This window comes from Danio rerio, chromosome 25, assembly GCF_052040795.2.
Source record: "Danio rerio strain M-AB ecotype USA chromosome 25, GRCz13ab, whole genome shotgun sequence".
Taxonomy (NCBI): domain Eukaryota; kingdom Metazoa; phylum Chordata; class Actinopteri; order Cypriniformes; family Danionidae; genus Danio; species Danio rerio.
Genome location: NC_141045.1, coordinates 30,941,836 through 30,968,024, shown reverse-complemented (window position 1 = coordinate 30,968,024; position 26,189 = coordinate 30,941,836). Strand labels below are relative to the sequence as shown.

The 26,189-nt window shown below is 35.9% G+C and overlaps 3 protein-coding genes across 35 annotated transcripts in view; 2 read left to right on the top strand and 1 right to left on the bottom strand.

Moving 5' to 3' along the window:
* agbl2 (AGBL carboxypeptidase 2) overlaps positions 1-6,843 on the top strand; it is a 41,351-nt gene extending 34,508 nt beyond the window's left edge. For 16 of the 32 annotated variants that reach the window (XR_015525825.1, XR_015525817.1, XR_015525823.1 and 13 more), the window contains 4 exons: positions 3,361-3,476; positions 3,625-3,724; positions 6,380-6,508; positions 6,586-6,843. Coding sequence is in view for 16 of the 32 variants with exons in the window: in XM_087311033.1 (XP_087167159.1) it covers positions 3,361-3,476; positions 3,625-3,724; positions 6,380-6,508; positions 6,586-6,703 (463 nt within the window). In the remaining 16 variants the exon portion in view is untranslated. 32 annotated transcript variants of the gene reach the window in all.
* Positions 6,046-12,079, bottom strand: tmem17 (transmembrane protein 17). Its single transcript, NM_001098391.3, is given in 6 exon segments — positions 6,046-6,978; positions 7,012-8,315; positions 10,801-10,944; positions 11,020-11,133; positions 11,244-11,347; positions 11,916-12,079. Coding segments are annotated over 5 exon segments (576 nt in total). The 5' UTR covers positions 12,031-12,079; the 3' UTR covers positions 6,046-6,978; positions 7,012-8,216.
* Positions 11,661-19,095, top strand: LOC107197950 (PKc_like domain-containing protein). Of its 2 annotated transcripts, XM_087310285.1 has the most exons (6): positions 11,661-12,177; positions 13,888-13,984; positions 15,498-15,879; positions 15,963-16,139; positions 17,512-17,641; positions 17,735-19,095. In XM_087310285.1, exons 2-6 carry the CDS (start codon positions 13,901-13,903, stop codon positions 17,742-17,744), a joined length of 783 nt encoding a protein of 260 aa, XP_087166411.1. In that variant the 5' UTR covers positions 11,661-12,177; positions 13,888-13,900; the 3' UTR covers positions 17,745-19,095.
* Positions 19,096-26,189: the final 7,094 nt, after the last annotated feature.

Below are 26,189 nucleotides of genomic sequence, written 5' to 3'. Positions count from 1 at the left end.
TAATTCATTTAAAGAGCCCCTATTATGCATTAATAAAGGTCATATTTTGGTTTTGGGGGTCTCCAACAACAGTCTGATATGCATGCAAGGTCAAAAAACACTTTCAGTGTCTTATAATATGCATTTATTTTTAACCAATTCATCCCAACAACTCACATATGATTGGTTCAGTTATTCATTTGTTGCCAAACCCCTCCTTAGCATGATGCTAATTTACACTGATTGGTCCGATGACCCAGTCTGTTGTGATTGGTCTACTGCGTTCAACGCGAGACAGAGGCTGTTTCTCAATATGCGTTCTTCAGCGGTCTTGCGTCCTCGTGTTCTCGTGAAACGTCATCATCAGCTGCATAAGTTCAGTTCCAATACTCAAGACCGCAAGTACGGAGGACGCTTGAAACTTTCCGGATGTGATCTTGATATCGAGGACGCAACGATGCAGACTTGAGCACCAAACTCGCTCTGGAAGTCCCAGAAGTCATTGCGACTGGAGGTGGGAAGCGCTGCATTTTATTTAGATTTATTATTAAAGTTCAGAGATATGACTTATTTACCTCAGGAGTTTCACTAAATGAAACGGTGAATATAAACATTACCATGGACATCTTAATAAAGGAATAAACACATTAAGGGTGTTTGTTTGCTGAAATTCGTATTAAAAACTGTTTTATTTATATTGTGCAACATATAATTATTATGTTTTCATGCATAGTATATATTTTGAAAAGGGGAAAAACAATAAATCGTTGTATGAAGGCTGTAATGTTTAAATAATTTACCATTTAAAACACGTGAAGGTCATGTGACCATCAGGAAGAACGCAGCATTTCAATTCTCAAAGGACGCGTTCTCTGCCCTCACGGTCTCCTGAGTTCGTTCTTCCGAGGACACCCGGCAAGACCGGTCTCCACAAGAACACAAGTCCGTTCTCTGCGTTCTTGGAATTGAGAAACAGCCAGAGTGAAATGCCCACCACGGCTTATCAACAATTTTGAGGTAGTCAGAGTGCAGAGAGTATGTGTGAACCCAATGCAGGAGTGCATTAAAGCAACGCAGTTTAACACCAGCATATTGCCCTATTCTTAATCATAAGTAAAACAGTAAAACACATTCAGTATTAATCCACTATTTTTAAATTTCATCGCAGCAAATGTGTAGGAACAGCTTATGGTGACCATATCAACGACAAACAGCAGTAGATTGCGAGATAAATTCGTAAACAAAGCGACACGCGTCGTGTTTTCAACGTTGTTTTAGACGCGATATGAGAATATAAAGAGTTAATCAGATACAGTACAAGCAATTTCAAGTAACAAAACACAATTACAGTAGATACATAATTTGCAAGCTAGAGAAAACATAGAGGCAACCATTTTAATCACACTTACTTACACTTGTGAAATGGAGGAAGAAACTGATCCATGAACTGTGTGCTGTAAAGCTTCTGTCAAGCTCTGACAAAGTCCCATACATCAGCACATCAAGTTTTTTCTGGTCCTTTCACACCATTACACCACCACCACCAGCCTAAACCATTAATACAAGGCAGGATGAATCCATGCTTTCATGTGTTGACGTCAAATTCTGATCCTACCAATGTCACAGCAGAAATCGAGACTCATCAGACCAGACAACATTTTTTTCAATCTTCTATTGTCTAATTTTGGTGAGCCTGTGCAAATAGTATCCTCAGTTTCCTGTTCTTAGCTGACAGGAGTGGCAAGATTGGACATGTTGTGCGTTTAGAGATGCTCTTCTGCATACCTCGGTTGTAACAAGTGTTTATTTGAGTTACTGTTGCCTCGAACAAGTCTGGCCATTCTCCTCTGACCTCTGGCATCAACAAGGCATTTGCACCCACGGAACTGCCGCTCACTGGATATTTGATCTTTCTCGGACAATTCTCTGTAAACCCTAGAAATGGTTGTGCGAGATAATCCCAGTAGATCAGCAGTTTCTGAAATACTCAGACAAGCCAAAGTCACTTAAATTACGTTTCTTTCCCATTCTGATGCTCGGTTTGAACTGCACCAGATCGCCTTGACCATGTTGCTGCCATGTGATTGGCTGATTAGAAATTATTGTTAACGAGCAGTTGGACAGGTGTACGTAATAAAGTGTCCGGTGAGTGTATGTTCATATGTAATATATAATTTATTTAATATACATTGCAGTGAAAATGGCATAATAAAAATCGGATAGCAAGATATTATAATGCATATCATTTCTATGCACAGACACATTCAAATATATTAAAGTATAAATAAAATCTGAAATATGACCTAAACCTATGTATGTAAATGAAGATATATGCACTTACATCATAAATCATATAGATCACTAGATATATTGATATATAATTTTCATATTTAGATCTTAAAAGATTCAATATATTATCATAATCATGTAATATTATCATATATTATCATCAAATACAATGCTCAGCATAAATGAGTACACTCCTTTTGAAAAATTTATATTTGGATCTATTTTCAGTGAATATAGCCAGTGATTTTTGGCCTTTTTGTACAGTTACATCAGTTAAAAGAGTTTAGTCACAGAACATCTTTGGGAATAGAAAGATAATACATTAAATTGAAATGAGTTTTTGAAAATCAAACTACAAAATTTCATCTAATTTTGATTTTTTTATGTTTCTCTTGATTTATCTCATTTATTAACATTTTATTTAGTATTTTTCCCCAACATATCAATTTGCGTGGTCTAAATTTTGGACTCTGCTCTTTTTTTTGTTAGATTAGATGGGCTTTGGTACTGACTAATCTAATTTATTTACACAACTATATCTATATATAATATATCTATATATAATATGTTTATTTACACAACTATAGCTATATCTATATATAATATGCTGGTGTTATATCAACTATATCATTGTAAAAATCTAGCAATAGAAAATATTAATTTAAATGAGAGATCTGTGAGGGGTGTACTTATATATGTATTTATTTATTTTTATTTTTTTCCCTCTCCGCTGTCGCCTCTGGCTTGCATGGTTCAGGATCGGTAGAGCTACGCATCCATGAATTTGCTCTTCAGTGTTTGGACTCACAGTAATGACTTTAAACCACACTGAACTGAGCTAAACTGGACTGAACTTAAACGCTAAAAACTGAACTACCCTGATCCAGTTACTATGACCATTTATGTGAAGCTGCGTTGACACAATCTACATTGTAAAAGCGCTATACAAATAAAGCTGAATTGAATTGAATATACTGAGCACTGTATATTACGCAAGTAATATTAATATGTGATAAAATTATGCATTAATGTTTGTTGAAATGCATGAACATCCTTGTAAGGAAAATGTAATGTATATATGGCTTTTTCCAGTCAACAGAAACTCAGGCAGGAAAGACAGATGCAAGTAAACCATATTCCAGTCAAACACTTAATGCCACTAGACAACATGGGGACACTGAGGATCAGTCATAAAACAGATGGACAAAGTAAACATTTTTATATATATACATATTGACATACTGCAACAAAAGCAATTAAAATTGGGTATTATATGTGCATGAAACTGAAATGTAATATCATGCACTGTATTGTATTTAGACACCTGTAATCTGATTCATTTTCCCATGTTAGCAGGTGCTGGGGCTGTTTTTGCGTCACCACATACCGAGCAGACCAGAAGGGCCAATCAAATCAGTAAACAAGAGCTTTCCTGTTTCCTCCCTGACATGCACAGGTCCGACTCATTATTTTTAAGGGAGTTGACACTGACACCTGTCATATAGATTTCCGAATGCATCTGTCGTTCTTGCTGCTGTCACTGTGTGCTCACTGCAGGGGTATAAAACTAAAAGTACTCAGATATGATGCTCAGAAACAGTACTGAGTATCTGGCCAATAATGTACCTTGCTAAAAGTAAAAAAAGCTTTAAAATTGTGCATAAATATTAAAAAGTAAAAGTAGCCGAGCCAAAATAAAAATTAGAGGGGAAATACATTTTGTCCTATTTAATCTGTTTAACATATTGACAATTTTTATATATATTTTTAAATGTCAACAAATGATATTCAGTATATTTTAATTATACTACCATGTATCCACTCTTTGTAAGATCACTAAGCATGATTTGCAATTGTTTTGGGGATTTATATTACATAAAAATATAAACTACAAAAACAAACAAAAAAACTATATTTCTTGTTTATTTTTATTTTTGACATCCATCCTATTTAATATATCCCGAATATTACAAAATCCCGAATTATACAAAAAACAGGCTGTTAGATATTAGTGTGTTGTAGAATTTTCTGTTTTCCTGGATAATTAGGTATGAGTTTGTGTAAAATGTTGGTATTGCTTTATTGTATAAAGGTCTGATAACATTTCTTCTTATTTTCAAATAAACCTACACTGTAAAAAGTGGAAACTTAAACAAATTACTTTGACTTGTTACAAGTAAATGAATTAAGTTTGACAAACTTAATTTAAAACAGTTTTCAGTAATAAATAAAGTTATTTTATGTGTAACAGGTTTTAGTAATTTATTTATGGCAAGTATAAGTGTTGTTCACTATTAATAATGAGCAATACTGGTATTATTATTATTAAGTATTATTATTATATTAACATGGGAAGATATTTATTTGTACTGCAGTAAAAGTATTTTTACTAATAATATTTTCTTAACAATATTAAATTGAATGATTTTTACTGTACTGTATGTACTGATCTACTCTTGTTTTTTAAATAAATTACTAAAATTGGTAAAGGACTAACTTAATTTATTACTGAAAACTGTCATGAATTAAGTTGTCAAACTTGATTCATTTAATTGTAACAAGTCGAAGTAATTTGTTTGAGTTTTCACTTTTTACAGTGTATTGTCATTTAGAGCTTTTTTTTTCATTTCAAAACCATATTCTTACTTTTATTTAAAATCTGCATGAACCGAAAGTTGCTGTGGACTTTTTTTCATCATGTTGGTGTATTGGCGGCGCAGTTTTATTTTCTGCACGAAATGGAAACTTTGAATAATGTTGGAAATCTTAACCATTGACTTTTATAGTATCTGTTTTCCCTACTTTGGATGTAAATGTTTACCGGTTTCTAATATTCTTCATAATATCTTATTTAAAAAATTAAAAAATAATAATAAATAAAAATAAAATAAAGGCCCGGAACCACTCTCACACAATCTCTTTAAGACTAACATTGTGTGCTATCAAAATAAACAGTACATTTTTAATATTTTAGTCACTGTAAATTGTAAATCTAGAGAAAATTAGGAATTTCAAGTTGTCTCTTTATATTTTTATAACTGCAGGGTGTCAGCGGCAAAGGATTAAAGATTGATGAATTAATGTAGAGGAATTTAAAGCTCATAAAATGTATTAAAAAGTCTTAAATGCTATTTTGCCAGGTATTAAATTTTATATCATTTTTCATTATGCAATTTACGGTTGTATGCTAAAGTTTACCTGAATTAAATCTGCTAATATCAAGATGCTGCGTAGTTTATTAAATCTATGAAATCCTACTAGATTTGACAATATGCCACTTTGTTTACTGCAGTTACCAAGCCAACATCATTGTTTCTGCAGTTCTATAGGCGCCAACCTGCTGAATTAGCTAGATTTAATAGATTTTTAATTCAGTAAATGAATAATGTTTTAGTTTTGGATTAATTTGTTACATTAATATTTAGTAAATATAGTGTAAGTTAAAATCTTGCCTGTTTCTGCTTGAAAGGTGGTTATAAGGTCTAATGATGTATAGAATGAGTCTTAAAAACGGTCTTAAAAGGTATTGAATTTCACTCTTTGATTCCTGTATATACTCTGAACTGTAAGCTAAAACAAAGCTGGATAAAAACACAAACATAAATTGTTCTTTTGTGTTAAACACAAACATTTGATTGTCTGTTTACAATATTTAATGTGGATAAGATGCAATTTAAGAAATTAAAACAAACTTTAATTTTTGTTTAAATAGAATTGTAAGGAGTAAAAAAATACAATTTATTCAGAAACATACTCAAATAAAAGTACAAATCTTCTAAATAATACTAAAAGGATATGGTTTATTTTGCTTGCGCATTTTACAAGTCTTAAGGTGAACAATTAATTCCAGCATTTTCTAATGATGTCAGCTTGGGCGAAATATGCTTAGTCACGCCCCTCCAACCATCTTTGCTACAAGTGAAAGATGAGAGGAGGAGCACAGAAATAAAGCCCCACCTTCAGCTCAATATTCTGCATCAGTTGGAAATAAGTCATCATGCACTATAAAAGTATATGGCAACTTCCAGTACTGTAATCAGAATCACTGAAATATTTTCAATTCTAATAGTACATTTTTATAAAAAGTATTTCAATGTGTGTTCCTCTGTAGTCATGCTCAGCTGTTCGGGAACCAGGCTGCCTTTGGAAATCTAAGCTTAGGACGGCTGCCCAAAGGAAGCAAATCTCAGGTTTTCCTAAAAAATGCTGCTTCACAAGACGCTCTGAGGAGTGAGGAGAAGTAGGTCGCAACACAGAACATTTATATGGTTTGCTTAATCGCAGCATGTTCACTCATCAGCTCATTTGCTTCATAAGGTTCCATGTGCGATTTCTACAAGAGTCCATGCAGGTGGAAGACGAGTCCGATGGTGTTCTGCCTCAAACATCTCACTCGCTGGAGTCTCAGGAAAAAACAGACAAAAGCACAAGGTGATACGAGCAGGGGGCCTTTTCTTGCAAAGCCAAGTGCCTGAATGCTGAAATATTCAGATTTTCTTTCAAAACTCGTTCGTCACTTCAGGTGTGCATTTCTATACATTTAATAAATGCAAAAGTTAATACTAAAAAACAAAACGTCTCTTATTTGTAATTATTAATTTTATAAAAATAAAATGGTACATTAAAGCTATTTTAATTCTTAGTTCCTATGTTTTGAAAATATGTTCTTATTTAAAGTTGCCATGTGTGATTAAGCATGATTTGTTATTGTCTATAGAATGTCTAAAAGTGTTTTTGAACTTGATTTATCTACAATATTTTGTGTCATTTTGTTAAAGGGAAAGTTCACAAAAAAAAACCTTAATGTTTTTAAACCTTTATGAGTTTATTGTCATATTCGAAGATATTTAAAAAAAAAATGCTGGCCCCCATTAACTTTCATAGTAGGTAGTGGTGGGCCAAGCGAGGCTTCTTGAAACACTAAAACAAATGTGTCGACGCTTCGAAAGGTTTCAAATCTAGTGACAGGTAGTGGTCATTTTCTATGTACTGTTCTGGAATGCTTCAGCAAAGAAACAGTTAAGTAAATTGAGAAATTATACCTAACTTTGTAGAGTTGAGGTTTCAAGTAATTTAGTGGAGCGGTGGGAGTTTCTGACCAGGATGCAGAGATAATGGAATCTAGGGTGATGCAGATGTAGAGATTTCAATAAATGCTCTAACAATTGCTCTATTCATCTAACACGTTTTGTTTTAACATTGGTCCGACATCCAAATAAACACTTTGTGAATAAATATGTCTTGTTTTGGTTATAAAAATTAACATAATTAAAATACAGTCATTATTTCAGAGAATTTGCACAAGTCGGGATTGGAACTCTGGATTTTTACAGCACAGTTACTCTGTGCACATGCACGGTCCACTAGGCTACATGATATAAAGTTTTTTTGACCCTGTCAGTCAAACGCAGATTTATGAGGTCTCCAAACGCTTCTGAAATGGCCGATGCTTTAAATTACTTTAGTCACATTACCTGGTGTTTCTAAACACTTTAGTCATGTGACCTGGGCGACTTTGTTGCTTCGGGATTTCGACATTATTGTCGAAACGCAAGTTTCACGCCAGCCATCCCTAATAGTAGGAACAAAATTTGTCTATGAGTCAATGGGTCCCAGCAAGCAACATTTTTCAAAATTTCTTCTATTGTGATGAACAGAAGAAAGTAACTGACACCAGAATTTCCGTTAAATTCAGATTCATTATTAAATATTATGACTCACCGGTTTAAACTGCTAGAGTTTGTTTTGTCTTTGACTTTAAAAGCATCTAACAATGTTTTTCCTTTTTTATTTTGTATACAAAATATAATACAAACATAATTTTTTGTATAAAATAAGGCACCAAGACATGCATTAAATTTGCCACTGATAATGGAACAAGTCTTTTAAATACAATCTAATTGGGTCAGCAGAAGGGATACTTCAAGTCCATCAGTGAAGGCATCTCATCACGTTCTTAGTTCTTGAATCCCATGAAACTGTCGCAGATGGAAGCGACTTTCAGTGTGTCTGACCATTGTACGCAAGGCAACAAATCCAAAAAGAACCTGAAAAAGAAAAGAAGGAAGTCATTAAGTATTTTTATTACATAGACACTTCTAATCAAAATCTTTAGACAAGGAGAAAAATGACAAATATTCCCATTTTGTGCTGAACTATCATAGTATGATGCATTGTTTGGGAAAAGAACAATGTAGTGATAAGTGTTTCCCAAAACACAGTTTTTTTCTGTCGCAGATCCATCGTTTGAACCACTTTAGTTATAATGTAAAATGCCCATAATGACGCTCTAAACAGGTTGGAGTAACAACTTCTTTAGAGAAATAAAAACATCAATTTTTGTGCAAATTATATTGTTTTACACAATCACACATTAAAAAAAAACATAAAAAAATACAATATTGGTTTTAGTAAAAACATGCACCAGTTTTCATATTAATTAAAATAAATATAAACGACATATATAGGACCTATTTATGTTTCTTTTACAAATATTATATTATTATAAGGTAACACATATTCTAATGTCATATATAAATCGTTAATGGTTGTAGGCCTAATTTACAGTAGGGTATTTATTAAGAAATGGGGAAAAAAAACCTACCTAATATCATATTTATAACTATTGTAGTGCGATATTGTTTATTTGTTTCATTTTTTTTAATAAAAAGTCTACTTTTACAATTGACATATTTAAACTACTGCAGAAATGTTCAAACAAACAGGCCCATGTACAGTACAGATACTATTCTTAATAAATAACCAACTATAAATTAAAACCAATAACGTTATGCTCGGCCTATATTTTTGTTTTCACAAGATTTGGAGACGCAACATAAAAACTGCTTTATAGTAATAGTCACCTGTAGCTTTCGTCAGGAGCCATGGCTGTATTCAAAATGTCAAAAAAAAATTCAAAGTGCACCACGAAGACAACTCAATTGTCAATATGAAGATCAAAGAACTGTAAAATACTTTAAATGCAAATTACACATAAGACAGATAACTTTAATGTTTTTTTAATCATTCCAAGTTTAAATGTTTGAACATTCTAAATGTATAAGGCATAGGAGGGCGAACGGGAATAGAAAACAACCAGGAGCAATGCATCTAACTACAGCCCTAGAGGTTTAGTTGTAAGCTTACAAGTTTGTGATGCAGTTTGCGAATGTTCAATGGAACGACGGATTTGGGAACCGCCAAATCAAAAAACTATCTTTGTAACGATGGAACTTGTGACCTTAGTTAGCTAACAATTGTTTTCGGAAAAGCACCCCAGGTTGTAAGTACTGCGTCTAAATGCTAAAAGAAGAAATCGGAGAAGTGACAAAAAAGAAATACCAGGCAATATATTCAAAATTAAATTTAAACAGATTATCCTCATCAAAAGTTTAAGATCATAGCCTTAAATGAAACGCTCAACATTTAAAAAAAAATAAGTTTAAACAGTTGAGTTTTAGCATTTTTTATTCAATTCTGTTGATCTTCAGGTCTGGTGTGAGCACTTTTAGCTTAGCTTAGCATAAATCATTGAATCAGATTAGACCATTAGCCTCTTGCACAAAAACTTAAAGTTATATAAGTTACACAAGATAATTTATATTTATATATAAATATATATATATATATATATATATATATATATATATATATATACACATATATATATATATATATATATATATATATATATATATATATATATATATATATATATATATATATATATATACATACATACATACACGCACACTCTTCTATAGTTACATTATGTACTAGGAACTATACTCTTATTCTAAAAAATATTTCCCATCTAGATAACAGTGCTACATATTAACATTGTCCCTGCTGCAGCCTTGGTATGGCAGCTAGTCCCTTGATTATTACACCAAAATGAGAGTATAGTTCTTAGCCATATCAACATATCACTTGCGCTTGACGCTCCTTCCACGTCTGGTGTGAACAGCATTAGTATACAATGTGACTAGAAAAGTGTCAAGCTCTAAATAGAAAAATTATCTCCAGTTATTATTTGTATTTTTGGAGCAAGATGCTAATGGTCTAATCTAATTTAATGATTTATGCGAAGCTAAAAGGGTTTTCACCAGACCCAGTGATCATCTAAAAGGATTAAAAAATGGCAAATCTTTTCTGTTTAACTCTTATAAGTTGAGCCTGTTCCTCCTGAAGTGGAGTGTTTCATTCAAATCTGCATAAAAATATGGCTTTCGTGCTTCCCTCCTGAGTGAAAATCTGTACTGAAGATGTAGTAAAATCAATCGAGACAAAAGCAGTTGTAGGCTTTGGAAATTAAAGTTGTAATCTTTATGTTACAACCAATATCATTGCTGTTCTTAAACTCTAATCACTGTGTTTTGCACAAAATAATGGCTTTTTGTCAAAGTGTCTTGAGTGTTTTATAAAACACTGTTCTGTTGGTACACAACTGAAATCCCTTCAAATTCTGAACAATGAGGAGTTAAAAATTCTACATAGTCACTTAAAATAGTTGTAAGATAGACAGATAGATACCTCAGCAAAGATAAATAAGGCCAGTATTATATGAACTCCTCTCTCTAGTGGTTGAACAAGAACAGCCTCATTGAAGAGCTGGAACAAAATCAGAGGAAACTGAAGTAGAAAAGTCAGAAGCCAAAATCCAGCCAATTCTGGAACCTACTGAAAAACAACAGATGCATAATGGGACCAATTATAGGATATTACATGATATTACATTAAATTAAGATTGACCTTTTCTTGCAGATTTCCAGCATTGCCCAAATACAGCCTAATAGCCTCAATCAGGGTCATTACAATGAGAATTGTGATCAGGATGAACTTGTAATAATCTGCAAGGGCTGAGTACTAGAAGAAAAAGCACAATGATTATTAGCTGTAATATCTAACAACAGTAATATGATTAAACAGCCATAAGATCATATTGAAATGTTAAAAATGACAAAGACGAGAATCACCTTTAGGTCAAGCATCACAACCTCACTGATCCACCAGAAAGGAAAGAACCACATGTTAAAGTAGAGTGACATCTGAAGAGGGAGACTCGATACTACATCCTTATCTGAGAAATAATAGTGCATAAAATTAAAATGACCAATTAGCTTTGAATAAAGTTCATTTTTCCTATTCTTTGGCATCCTAAATAACCTGATTCGGAACTGATTCTTTTGAACAGTTCGTTTTAAATGAGTAACTTTGTTCACTTGGCTGTTTTACCTAACTTATGTTTTTGATACTTAATTTGGCTAAAGATATCCAAAATATTTCGATTCCGTCAACCTATTAAATCATCTAGTTGCGTTACTTTAAGTAGTTTTTGACTAATCACGTTTTATGAAAAGGTCCATTAAGAAGATCCGATTCAAACTAACGTTAACCATTTATTATCCTGTTAGGTAAAGCAACGTAGTTTCGTAGGTCCCAGACAGGAATAACGCCAAATGTTATCAACTCCCTTTTAAGATTAATGCTACCATAAAACATTATTATATCTGCATATGACGTCAGAAAAAATATGTTTACTAGCAAAAGCTACATTACATGATAACGTACAACTCGGCTAACCAGATAAGTTAGCCCAACAGCTAACGTTCACGTAGCAGTTCAAATGGAAGCTCAAACACACTTACTTTGGTCTAGAAAATTTGCGTGCTCTTCGAAAGAGGGTTGTGTACGGCTTTGGTCCACAAACACTGTTCTGGAGAAATCTCCAAGCCGTCGCCTGATGGGTTCAGGCAGGTCCATGTTGGGAGAAGCAGACGTGAGTCCGTAGCAACCAGTCTATGGTAGCAACGAAGGCGGATCTTCTTGAGCGGTTGTGATGGTCCAGCTGTGACCACCGGGGGTGTTTTTCACTCTCACTCACACACACTGCTCAGCTGCACTTAACAGGTTTGCTTGCTTTGTATGATGGCGAAATAAGATACATTATGCTGAGTTTTATCCTGCAATGTGTATAAAGAATAATATTAATATTCCTGGCTTAAACTATCACTTTAAGTCAGCATGAAGTAAAAAAATGTACAATGTTTATTTTGCTAGAGGACATTGGTAGTGTTAAGGTGAACAATTAAGTAAAGTCGCTGATCATTTTTATTGTAGGTAATCTTTAATCAAAAACCTCCTATTTGATTCTGCTCTGGTGTGGGAGTCCTTCTCTGATGACGTCAAGTATGAGAACTAAAATAAAACCCTGCCCACTACTCAATGTTCAGTTTATTCAGTCTTGAGATCCAGGGTTTCTATTAAAATTTAGACCTTTATTTTAAAGAAGGTTCTTTTTGGGTTCTTCACTTTTGAGAAACAATATATATATATATATATATATATATATATATATATATATATATATATATATATATATATATATATATATATATATATATATATATATATATTTTTTTTTTTTTTGCAACCCAAGGTTTATTCATTCATTTTCTTTTCGGTTTAGTCCCTTTATTAATCCAGGGTCACCACAGCAGAATGAACCACCAACTCAGGGCCGTGCACAGACATTTTGAGGGGCAGGGGCCTAAACCAAAAAAAGGGGCACTAAGTGGGTGGGTTCTTGCTTATACAAATTTTCTAGTTGTTGTAAAAGTACAATTAAAAGAAAAAACAGTACACTCTGTAATAATTTCAGAACTATTTACCATTTTACATTTTTATATTTACCTGTACCTTTAAAAACAAAACTTTTTTTGTCCTGAAAGATCTTGATAAGCTCATCTTACATGTATGTGATTCACATTTACACATTGCGGATAATAACAGAAACTATTTACTGTTGGATGGACAGTCTGAACATTTTCTGTCTCCATCACCTTTACTTTGCTGAGTTGATTCGGAGGGAGTTTCATCTTAGAATGAATAACAAAGCATTTACAATATTTAAATTATTTAAATGTCCATCTATCTTTGTATGACACTCTAGCATATCCCTTCCAGATTAACAGTCTTACCTGTACCTGTGTGATTTAGCTCATGCTCGGTGGTCTCCCTCATTTTTTGAACCTGCTTCTGCCTCATCTTCAATGGAAAAATAAATATTACACGTTTAATTTAATATTATACACCATAAATTTATATTAACTTTTAGAATATTATTATTGCATTTTTTTTACTATTTATAGGCCTACTGTTGACATGGTTTTAATAAAATGATTTGCTGTAGCCTGTGATTATAGTGATTATTATGGAAAATATAGGCCTACTTAATTAGACAAACACAGCTAAATGTTCCATATGATGATTTACCTGCTGGAGCTATGAATGTTTTCAGTGTTAAACTACCTTTATCAGCCTTCCTTCGTTCTTTCTCTCTCTGTCTCTGTCTTCTTTTTTGTAAAGGCATTGTTTTTTGAGAATTTTTTTTGTCAACAAAGTGTTCCAACAACAGAAAAATTAAATTTATTTACAGGCTGAAAGGGGCACCTCTGCCAATGGGGGCAGAGGGGGAGTGGCTCTAGCCACCAGGCCACCCCCCTGTGCACGGCCCAGCTCTGCACATTACTGTGCATTCATGAAACATGACAAAAAGTCTTGGTCTGTTGTAATTTTTTAGTTGTTAGGATCACACAAAATCATATTCTTCTCCCTCAGATGCTGTGAAGTGATGGAGTCCAGATGCTACAGGCACAGAAAAAGATGCAGCAATGGAGGAACACAGCGAGCACCTTCCAGGAAGAGCTGGAGAATAGTAGAAATAAAGACTCTAAAATAAAATTTCACTTGTGTTGTCAGGGGCGGACTGGGACAAAAATTCAGCCCTGGCACTGTAGCCACATCAGCCCGCATTACCACACCGACATAGCCCCACCCACGGACACGGACATTCACTATTTATTTTGGTGTACAGATGGTGAAATAATATGACATTCTTGCCAGATTTTGATTGCGTCCAGGTAACCTCGGATTGGATCGGCCCATCTTGAAATCAGACGGCCGTCGCCGATTGGTCCAAATGCTTAACATTTATTATTATTTTTTTTTTATTATCATCATCATAATATCACATCTAGCAAGAGATAAAAGCTGCCTCCACGTAAAAATAACACATATAAAAAATAAAATAAAAACTGACCGGCCCACATTTAAAAAATGGTCCGGCCCTTCTGGCATTTGCTAGAACTGCCAGATGGCCAGTCCGCCCCTGTGTGTTGTCCATATTTCTGTTTTGTTGTTTTTTTATTTATTCTTATGAGATGTGTCTGTTTAACAGTGATGTAAATCTGTTACTATATGCACAATAAATAGTTTGCTTAATCTTAAATCTTTTTTTGTGTTCAGCAGAAGAAATAAACCCAGAGACAAAATTTGAACACATGAATGTCGGGCTGTGGAATTAATTAAAATTCATTTAACATTAATGGAGGTTTTCCCAGGGATGGGTTGCGGCTGGAAGGGCATCCGCTGCGTAAAAACTTAAGTTAACGGTTCATTCTGCTGTGGCGACCCCAGATTAATAAAGGGACTAAGCTGACAAGAAAATGAATGAATGAATTAATGGAGGTTAAAATGATCATTGATTCATATCCCAGCCCCTTGTAAAGCAGTCAGCATTAATTTCTACACAAAGCTGGAAATCAGGGAAATCAAGTAGTGGGACTTTTGCAGCATGGGACGTGCTTGATTTATTAGAGTGTATTGACCTTATTCTAAAATGCGGAAGTGCGCCTGTTTTCGCGATTGTCTTAGAACTTCCGTTTCAGTCGCCGATGGGAGAAATGACAAGGAATAATAAACGGCAAAAAACGGTCAAACTACTTGCTCTACAAACAAATGTTTGCATGGACTATACAGACCAAGTAGAATAATATAAGAAGAAAATATCAGTTTGCAACATCAAACAGCGAAACGAGCAGTTCTTAATGTCTAAAAATGAATGGAAGTGAATGAGACCGGAAGTCTCGTGCCAAAAAGATTCAAATGGCAGCGCCCGCTCGTCTGCGGAGAATAAGGTCAATATGAGTCATTCAGAAGTGCTAACGAGTTCTTGTGCTGTTGTGTGCATGTGCTCAGCCTCAGAGACGGACAGAACACACACATGTAGAGTCCTCTTTTAGCTTAAACTGCAAGACTGAATGCTCAAATGCAAGCAAAAATGTGTCAGATCATGGAGCTTAGTGATTATTCACATACTGAAGTTTGTGTTACTGTACTTTGTGCCATTCCGCTTTGGTAATGTCTTTTGAAATCTGTTTTCTTTCTAGGATGGTCATTCCAAACCTGTGCTTGCTGAAGTGGCGATGATGATTAGGTTGATGAATGCTCCGCGATGTCCAAACATCATCAGATTACACAACTGGCTTGAGATTGAGGACAACTTTGTTCTCATTCTGGAGTACGCAGAGTCATGCCAGACCTTGCATCAGTACATCAAAGATACAGCGGACATTGAAGAAAACCAAGCACGCCAGTTAATGCGTCAGTTGATCCGAGCTGTAATGTTCTGCACTGAGCGTGGAGTTTTCCATGGTGATATACACACAGCGAACATCCTGGTGACTCTACCCCGATTAGAGCTCAAATTGATCGACTTTGGTTGTGCTCAGCCAATTACCCAAAAGCCTTTCAATAAAAGTGACTATCGAGGTGAGTTGACATTTTGTGTTAGTTTCTTTGCTCACAGTATTGTCTTATGAAACGACTGAATTCTGGAAATGTCTCTCTTACAGGAGCTGGACATGGCATGCCACCTGAGGCTTTGAGGTGTCGTGTATTCCATGCTAACCCGGCATACGTCTGGACAATAGGCATCATGGTGTATGAAATAATGCATGGACGACTGGCCTTCAATAACAGACAGTCAATAATGTTTGGCTCAGTTCAGATACACCCCAGGTTATCCACAGGTAAGCAGACAGCTCGGAACGATCTCAGCCTCAGTGACAGAATAAAACATGCCAGTCATAAGTCAAATGGATGAAATATAATGCTTACAGGACCTGTAGATATTAAAGTCACTTAATTGTGGATGTTTTGTAACATTTGATGTTGTAAGATTTAAAGACGTTCATGCATCTTGAGTATGCAGCAAGCGGCAACCTCCCGCTCTCTCTCAGGAAGCCAATACGGAAGTAACTAAAACTGCAATTTATCCGAAATTCCGCTAGTCCTGGCCGCTCCTGGCTCCAAAACAGAGCAAATTTCAATTGAGCCCACTGTTAGAATGGCCAATTTTACAGCAGAAAAAAAGGTGTTTACAGCCTGGTACAAAAAAAGGTTTTGGTTAATACAGCTAATATTACCCTTCATGACAACTGTGAAGGGGGTGAACTTTTTTATAACTCATCCGTTTCCTTTATATAAAGTTATATTAAATTTGCATAATTAAGGGCGTGGCCACTTGAGTGACAGCTAGGTCTCGTTGGTCGCCATCACGTCACCTCAACTGAATCCTGCAGATTAGCCACTGAACTCGGCATATTTATCGTATTTCTGTGTTGTTTTATGTGGCTTTACACAGTCAACTGCCTTTTGGACTTGTTTCCTACAATTATTAGATGGCATGGCATGCTGAGTGAACTTAATTGTGCTCACAAACCATTCACCTGGCCTCTGTTTCCCATGTGAGTAAAGTTATATACTTATATACCATCTCTATACATGTATTTGTTTTATTTAAGATCATTTATCGTTTATATTTATATTTAGAGCTGTAATGCACTTCAGAATCTGTCAGATTGATTAGCTGTAGGCTCTAGAACAGTCGTCTGAAGCGTTGTCATACAGTGTTATGCTGTATACTATTCATCAATAGTCTTACATTAACTAACACAGACTATATCTGAAGTGTTTGGAAGTAATTCGCGTTTTCCTCCTGTTGAAAAACGTCATAAGAACAATGTTTAGTGGCTCAATGTATTAGAGCATTGTTTTTAAAAGTCTAAACACTTTATTGATGTAGTGTACAACCAAGCACAAGTGGTCAGAATACAAACGAGTCACAGGTGATAAAGTATTAAGCGTTCTCCCAAAGTAAAGTGTGTCTGAACCAGGTCTGAGCTAAAAACCAGCAGGTCTCTGTAGGTCCGCTCACTCTCCGCCTCTTTGCCATCTTGTTTGATGACGCGCGAACAAAATGGCGACGGTTGGCCGCGCCTACTTGTGGCTTCTTTTAGGCGCTCTTTAGAAACCTATGGGTGACGTCACGGATACTACGTCCATATATTTTACAGTTAGTGGTATGCAGACATATTTCACACTCTCTGTGACACTTTTCAGCATGCGTGGACCTGATTTCCCAGTGTTTGATCCGTAATCCAGCTAAACGGCTACAGTTACACCAGGTAGAAGAGCACTGCTGGTTCAATCCAACGACCCCAAATCCTGTGAAGCAGTTATACAAGAGGAGGTAGAGGAACACACATAGTTTTATTTGACAGCCTTTCATATTACTGCTTAAATAACTTTGTCTTATTTCTGATTGTTTTTCTTTCACTTTTAGAAAAAACTAAAGAAGCGAGGAGGAGGAGCGCACCATTTCCAGACATTTCACAAGACTGTTAAAGTTCTTAATTACTCCCTCATGTCATTCCAAACCCCTAAGACCTTACTTTTCTTCAGTGTCAGTTCATGACGTGTGTTGAAGAGAGCTCTGTCCTGCGCTGTATCTGTGTCGCACTGCTGACGTCTACCTCAGATGTGCCCACGCTTTGTTTAAATGAGAGGAAGTCGCGCAGGCCTCTGGGTTAAACATCAGCAGTGTGACACACATACAGTGCAGTACAGAACTTCTGAAGTCGTATTTCTGTTTTATTGTTTTTGTGTTTTTCTTTCTGCACGAAAGAAGTTTCACTTCAAAATGACAGCTGTAGCTCCAAACCCCTGACACCTTTCTTCATCTTCAGAAAACAAGTGAAAATATTTGAGATGAGCTGCGAGAACTCTCTGATCCTCCATAAACCACAAGAAGAAAGAAATGTTTAAATCCCAGAAAACTTCATCAGACCATGAGAGCTCTGTCCTGCGCTGTATGTGTGTCGCACTGCTGATGTTTACCTCGGATGTGCCCACGCTTTGTTTAAATGAGAGGAAGTCGCGCAGGCCTCTGGGTTAAACGTCAGCAGTGCGACACACATACAGCGCACTGTGCTCTTATGAACGTGCGGTTTGAGGGTCAGAGAGCTCTCAGATTGCATCTGAAAAGTTTTATTTGTGTTCTCAATATGAAGTAAACATGAATTTGAACTAAGGACATGAGGCGAGTAATTAATGACAATAATGGTAATTAATGGTGCCTAGACTGCAGCTCTGCACAAGATGTTTGGCCAGAGGAGAAATGGTCGTGCCCAACTGAGTCTGGTTTCTCTCGAGGTTTTTTTCCTTCACTTTAGTCAATTGGTGAAGTTTTGTTCCTCGCCACTGTCGCCTCTGGCTTGCTTGGTTTGGGACTTGTGGAGCTGCGCATCGATGGATTTGCTCTTTAGTGTTTGGACTTTCAGCAGTGACAATTAAACCACACTGAACTAAACTGAACTTCAACTGTGAAAACTGGACTGACACAGTTTCAATTTACTTCTCTGTTAAGCTGCTTTGACACAATCCACATTGTAAAAGAGCTGTAGAAATGAAGATGAATTGAACTGAATTAATGCTGAAACTCCATTAGGAAGTCCAGTGCTGTCACAGTTTTCTCCTCTAAAGTGTCATCAAAGATCTGCTGTACTATTTTCTACCTCATAAATTAATCTGGTGTTCTGTCATAAGGGAGAGAGATTGTTTTATAATTAAGTGTTTATAATTGTTTGTAATGAATTGCTTTTATATATTGTTAATAATTCAAATAAAATCATGTGAATCAATCTGAAGCTCTGATCATCATTTCTGTGACTTTTCTAAATGACTCCTTACTCAATTAAAGAGAGAGTTCTCCATAAGTGAAGTTTCATAAACTAATTTCGAGAGGAGCACGTGATATGATTGTGCACCGCTGGCCACTCATCCGTAATCAGTAATAATCCAATCAGAATGATCTTAGCTTAATATAAATGGATCACTTTCTCCTTATTGCACTATCTTCGTTTTGGAAGAGTCCCCCCTTCCACCCCATCTCCTCCTTTTTTTCCCCTTTTAAAGGGGGAGCGATCGAGACCTACCTGATCTCGGTTCTCCTGATATGCTTCTAGACCGGGCGGGAGCCCTGGGCTCAAATATCTCCGAGCTCAGGGTTCTCTCCCGGGACAGCATGCCAAACCTGCTATGCTAAGTGCCAAGCATATCTAAGTGGGAACTCTTGAAACTATTTACTCAAGTGCTTCCTTACCTATGAGTTTTTTTCTTCTGTTGAACACTAAAGAAGATACTTTAAAGAAATCTGAAAATCTGTAACCACTTATGTCCATAGTAGGAAAGCAAATGCAATGGAAGTCAATAGTTACAGGTTTCCAGCATTTTCCAAAATTTTGTAAAAAAAATTTCATTTTCCTTTTTTGGGAAAAACAGAAGAATCTCATAGTAAGTCATTTTGGAAGGGCACTTTCTATCCAAGACTAAAAAGGGCATGTGCACTGCACAGGTTCAGCCCTATGTGTGCACATGCCTGCACCAACTTATCCAGCATATGTTTTACACAGCGGATGCCCTTCCAGCTGCAACCCATCACTGGGAAACACCCATACACATTCACACACATACACTACGGGCAATTTAGCCTACCCAATTCACCTGTACCACATGTCTTTGGACTGAGGGGGAAAATGGAGCACCCGGAGGAAACTCACTCAAACGTGGGGAGAACATGCAAACTCCACAGAGATTTATCCAGCTGGAGGCCCGCAGCACACACGTTCTAGGCACACACAATCTAGGACACACGATTTAGGCAAACCATATATGGTCGCCACCTATTGAATTTCACAAGTATGGTTTCCCATTTCAGTCATTATTAGGGGTTCGAGCGCGAAGCGCTGAAACCCTATTGTTTTTGTAAGGATTTTTAGGGGTTCGAGCGCGAAGCGCTGAAACCCTATTGTTTTTGTAAGAATTTTTATTATTATTATTATTATTATTAGGGGTTCGAGCGCGAAGCGCTGAAACCCTATTGTTTTTGTAAGAATTTTTATTATTATTATTATTATTATTATTTTACTTCTGCCATAATCACTATTGCCCAGGCCAAACCGTAAGGCCTATTGGCTTCAAACTTGGTCAGATGGTAGTACTCCTCACCGCTACTCAGATCCAAAGGCTCGTCAAAATCGGGCCATAGGTGGCGCTACAGCGCTAAAAACAAAAAAAAATTTGTAATTTGGCCGCCATTTCTAAACCGTTTGTCGTAGGCTCAAAAACTTTACATATTTGGAATGGTTGCGTCAGCACGAACAAAAGTGGAGTGACTCAGATTTTCTCTACGACGCACCGTTTTTCCGCTACATCGCGATTTGTCCGACACCTACTTATGCAAACTAGTCCTAGGGTTTTCACCCAATCTGAACCAAACCAGTGTAGAAATGTTCTCTAGACACTGAATAGCAAAAGTTATTGAAAGAAAGTTGAAATGTTGATTTCACGCGAAACCGTACACAAGAACGTAACATGCTAATGTAAGCTAAAAGCTAATTGTAGCTGTAACTTTTGAACGGATTGAGATATCTTCATCAAAGTTGGTACACACATGTATAAGGTCAATTTGAGGTCACAGTGCAAAACCCGCAAACTTTGGCCACATGGTGGCGCTATAAAGCTTAAAAAACATAAAAATTACTCTAACCTCACAACTATTTGTCCAATCAGCTTGAAATTTGGCATGCAGTGTCTTTGTCTAACGTGTCATGACATACTATAAGGACATTGGCATATCTCAAAAAACATGGCCGCCATTAGCCAATTAAGATTAAACAGCCATTAAACTAGGTTAACGATGAGTGATCAAAACGAAACTCGGTGGGCATGTTCGACTCATGGTCCTAGAGGTCTGAAAGAATTTTAAAAGAAATCCGCCACTAGGGGGCGATTTTGTGTTTTTTGAGGTTGTAATTGATTGGTTATTACACAAAGTTTTGCACAGCCACACAAGATACATATCATATGATAGGGCTGCTCATACCGAACAGTCTGACACTAAAACCACTGATGTCACTCAATCTGTTCATTAAATATTAATTAATATATGAAAAAACTACTTTTGCAAACTAGTCCCTGGTTTTTCGCTCAATCACCACGAAACCAGTATTGTATGAATCTCTGAACTGAGCAGATCAATAGTTATTGAAATGAGTTGAACTTTCCTCTTTTGGGAGCTATAAATGGCTCATTTACAAAAGGGGTGTGTCTTATATTGACCTAAATGCATGTAAATGCATAAGGAAAACTGAAAACTTCGTGAAATCAGGTATGCACATCTGAGATGTGATTCTTAACAAGCATGCAAAATTTTGTGAAGATAGGTCAACAGGTGGCGCTATAACTGTAGAAAAGGTCTCAAAAACACTCATTTCCATTGCTATTTGACCATAATTTGTATAATATGTGTTTATTGTAGACAGCTTTTCACAAATATACTTGATCTGAGATATTATATGACAGGCCTGTATATTCTGATCACTTTGGCATTAAATCCACTGCTGTAACTCAGACCATCCATTTATTATTCACCATTATTTCAAGCAATACTTTTATGAACTCGTCCCTGCTTTTTTGCTCAAATTGAACAAAATCAGTGTTGTACAAATGTCTGCACTGTCTAAATCAGTAATTATGAAAAACAATTGAACTTTTGTGCATAAATGAGCTTGATATATTTATCTAAAGAGCAGAGTGTGTTCATATGCTTCCACAAAGGATATAAACATGCATTACTAATATAAACCACTAGATGACAGCTCAACACCTCATAATGTTGGTTTAAAGTCACTAAATTTCCATTTAAGATCATTCTGAATCACATCTTGACATGGCATAAACTGTGTTATTGCATTTAAAAGCTGATTTAGTCCCAGGTTAACACTTCATTCATGTAGGCTTTATATTTTTTTCCATTTATTACATTACATCATGGATTTCTTTTGGGTCAGCCTTAAATGTTGGGTTGTCCTACATCTAAATTGCCTAAATGGCTATTAGGTTGCCAAATGCTCGAACCCCGTTAATCGCCGCTTGCGGCTATATTTATTATTATTATTTTACTTCTGCCATAATCACTATTGCCCAGGCCAAACCGTAAGGCCTATTGGCTTAAAACTTGGTCAGATGGTAGTACTCCTCACCGCTACTCAGATCCAAAGGCTCGTCAAAATCGGGCCATAGGTGGCGCTACAGCGCTAAAAACAAAAAAAATTTTGTAATTTGGCAGCCATTTCTAAACCGTTAGTCGTAGGCTCAAAAACTTTACACTTTTGGAATGCTTGGGTCAGCCCGAACAAAAGTGGAGGCACTCAGATTTTCTCTACGACGCACCGTTTTTCCGCTACATCGCGATTTGTCCGAAACCTACTTTTGCGAACTAGTCCTAGGGTTTTCACCCAATCTGAACCAAACCAGTGTAGAAATGTTCTTTGGACACTGAATAGCAAAAGTTATTGAAAGAAAGTTGAAATGTTGATTTCACGCGAAACCGTACACAAAAAAGTAACATGCTAATGTAAGCTAAAAGCTAATTGTAGCTGTAACTTTTGAACGGATTGAGATATCTTCATCAAACTTGGTACACACATGTATAAGGTCAATTTGAGGTCACAGTGCAAAACCCGCAAACTTTGGCCTCATGGTGGCGCTATAGAGCTTCAAAAACATAAAAATTACTCTAAGCTCACAACCATTTGTCCAATCAGCTTGAAATTTGGCATGCAGTGTCTTTGTCTAACGTGTCATGACATACTATAAGGACATTGGCATATCTCAAAAAACCTGGCCGCCATTAGCCAATTAAGATTAAACAACTATTAAACTAGGTTAACGATGAGTGATCGGAACGAAACTCGGTGGGCATGTTCGACTCATGGTCCTAGAGGTCTGTAAGAATTTTGAAAGAAATCCGCCACTAGGGGGCGATTTTGGGTTTTTTGAGGTTGTAATTGATTGGTTATTAGACAAAGTTTTGCACAGCCACACAAAATACATATCATATGATAGGCCTGCTCATACTAAACAGTTTGACACTAAAACCAATGATGTCACTTAATCTGTTTATTAAATATTAATTAATATATGAAAAACCTACTTTTGCGAACTAGTCCCTGGTTTTTCGCTCAATCACCACGAAACCAGTGTTGTATGAATCTCTGAACTGAGCAGATCAATAGTTATTGAAATGAGTTGAACTTTCCTCTTTTGGTAGCTATAAATGGCTCATTTACAAAAGGGGTGTGTCTTATATTGACCTAAATGCATGTAAATGCATAAGGAAAACTCAAAACTTCGTGAAATCTGGTATGCACATCTGAATTGTAATTCTTAACAAGCATACACAATTTTGTGAAGATAGGTCAATAGGTGGCGCTGTAACAGTAGAAAAGGTTTCAAAAACACTGATTTCCATTGCTATTTGACCATAATTTGTATAATATGTTTTTATTGTAGACAGCTTTTCATAAATATACTTGATCTGACATAATATATGATAGGCCTGCACATTCTGATCACTTTGGCATGAAATCCACTGCTGTAACTCAAACCATCCATTTATTATTCACCATTATTTCAAACAATACTTTTAGGAACTCGTCCCTGCTTTTTTGCTCAAATTGAACAAAATCAATGTTGTACAAATGTCTGCACTGTCTAAATCAGTAATTATGAAAAACAATTGAACTTTTGTGCATAAATGAGCTTGATATATTTATCTAAAGAGCACAGTGTGTTCATATGCTTCCACAAAGGATCTAAACATGCATTACTAATATAAACCACTAGATGACAGCACAAGACCTCATAATGTTGGTTTAAAGTCACTAAATTTCCATTAAAGATCATTCTGAATCACATCTTGACATGGTATAAACTCTGTTATTGCATTTAAAAGCTGATTTAGTACCAGGTTACCACTTCATTTATGTAGGCTTTATATTTTTTCCATTTATTACATTCCATCATGGATTTCTTTAGGGTCAGCCTTAAATGTTGGGTTGTCCTACATCTAAATTGCCTAAATGGCAGTTAGGTTGCCAAATGCTCGAACCCCGTTAATCGCCGCTTGCGGCTATATTTATTAGGGGTTCGAGCGCGAAGCGCTGAAACCCTATTGTTTTTGTAAGAATTTTTATTATTATTATTATTATTATTATTATTATTATTATTTTACTTCTGCCATAATCACTATTGCCCAGGCCAAACCGTAAGGCCTATTGGCTTCAAACTTGGTCAGATGGTAGTACTCCTCACCGCTACTCAGATCCAAAGGCTCGTCAAAATCGGGCCATAGGTGGCGCTACAGCACTAAAAACAAAAAAAAATTAGTAATTTGGCAGCCATTTCTAAACCGTTAGTCGTAGGCTCAAAAACTTTACATATTTGGAATCCTTGGGTCAGCCCGAACAAAAGTGGAGTGACTCAGATTTTCTCTACGACGCACCGTTTTTCCGCTACATCGCGATTTGTCCGAAACCTACTTTTGCGAACTAGTCCTAGGGTTTTCACCCAATCTGAACCAAACCAGTGTAGAAATGTTCTTTGGACACTGAATAGCAAAAGTTATTGAAAGAAAGTTGAAATGTTGATTTCACGCGAAACCGTACGCAAAAAAGTAACATGCTAATGTAAGCTAAAAGCTAATTGTAGCTGTAACTTTTGAACGGATTGAGATATCTTCATCAAACTTGGTACACACATGTATAAGGTCAATTTGAGGTCACAGTGCAAAACCCGCAAACTTTGGCCTCATGGTGGCGCTATAAAGCCTATAAAACATAAAAATTACTCTAAGCTCACAACCATTTGTCCAATCAGCTTGAAATTTGGCATGCAGTGTCTTTGTCTAACGTGTCATGACATACTATAAGGACATTGGCATATCTCAAAAAACATGGCCGCCATTAGCCAATTAAGATTAAACAACTATTAAACTAGGTTAACGATGAGTGATCGGAACGAAACTCGGTGGGCATGTTCGACTCATGGTCCTAGAGGTCTGTAAGAATTTTTAAAGAAATCCGCCACTAGGGGGCGATTTTGGGTTTTTTGAGGTTGTAATTGATTGGTTATTACACAAAGTTTTGCACAGCCACACAAAATACATATCATATGATAGGCCTGCTCATACTAAACAGTTTGACACTAAAACCAATGATGTCACTTAATCTGTTTATTAAATAATAATTAATATATGAAAAACCTACTTTTGCGAACTAGTCCCTGGTTTTTCGCTCAATCACCACGAAACCAGTGTTGTATGAATCTCTGAACTGAGCAGATCAATAGTTATTGAAATGAGTTGAACTTTCCTCTTTTGGTAGCTATAAAGGGCTCATTTACAAAAGGGGTGTGTCTTATATTGACCTAAATGCATGTAAATGCATAAGGAAAACTCAAAACTTCGTGAAATCTGGTATGCACATCTGAAATGTGATTCTTAACAAGCATACACAATTTTGTGAAGATAGGTCAATAGGTGGCGCTGTAACAGTAGAAAAGGTTTCAAAAACACTGATTTCCATTGCTATTTGACCATAATTTGTATAATATGTTTTTATTGTAGACAGCTTTTCATAAATATACTTGATCTGACATATTATATGATAGGCCTGCACATTCTGATCACTTTGGCATGAAATCCACTGCTGTAACTCAAACCATCCATTTATTATTCACCATTATTTCAAACAATACTTTTAGGAACTCGTCCCTGCTTTTTTGCTCAAATTGAACAAAATCAATGTTGTACAAATGTCTGCACTGTCTAAATCAGTAATTATGAAAAACAATTGAACTTTTGTGCATAAATGAGCTTGATATATTTATCTAAAGAG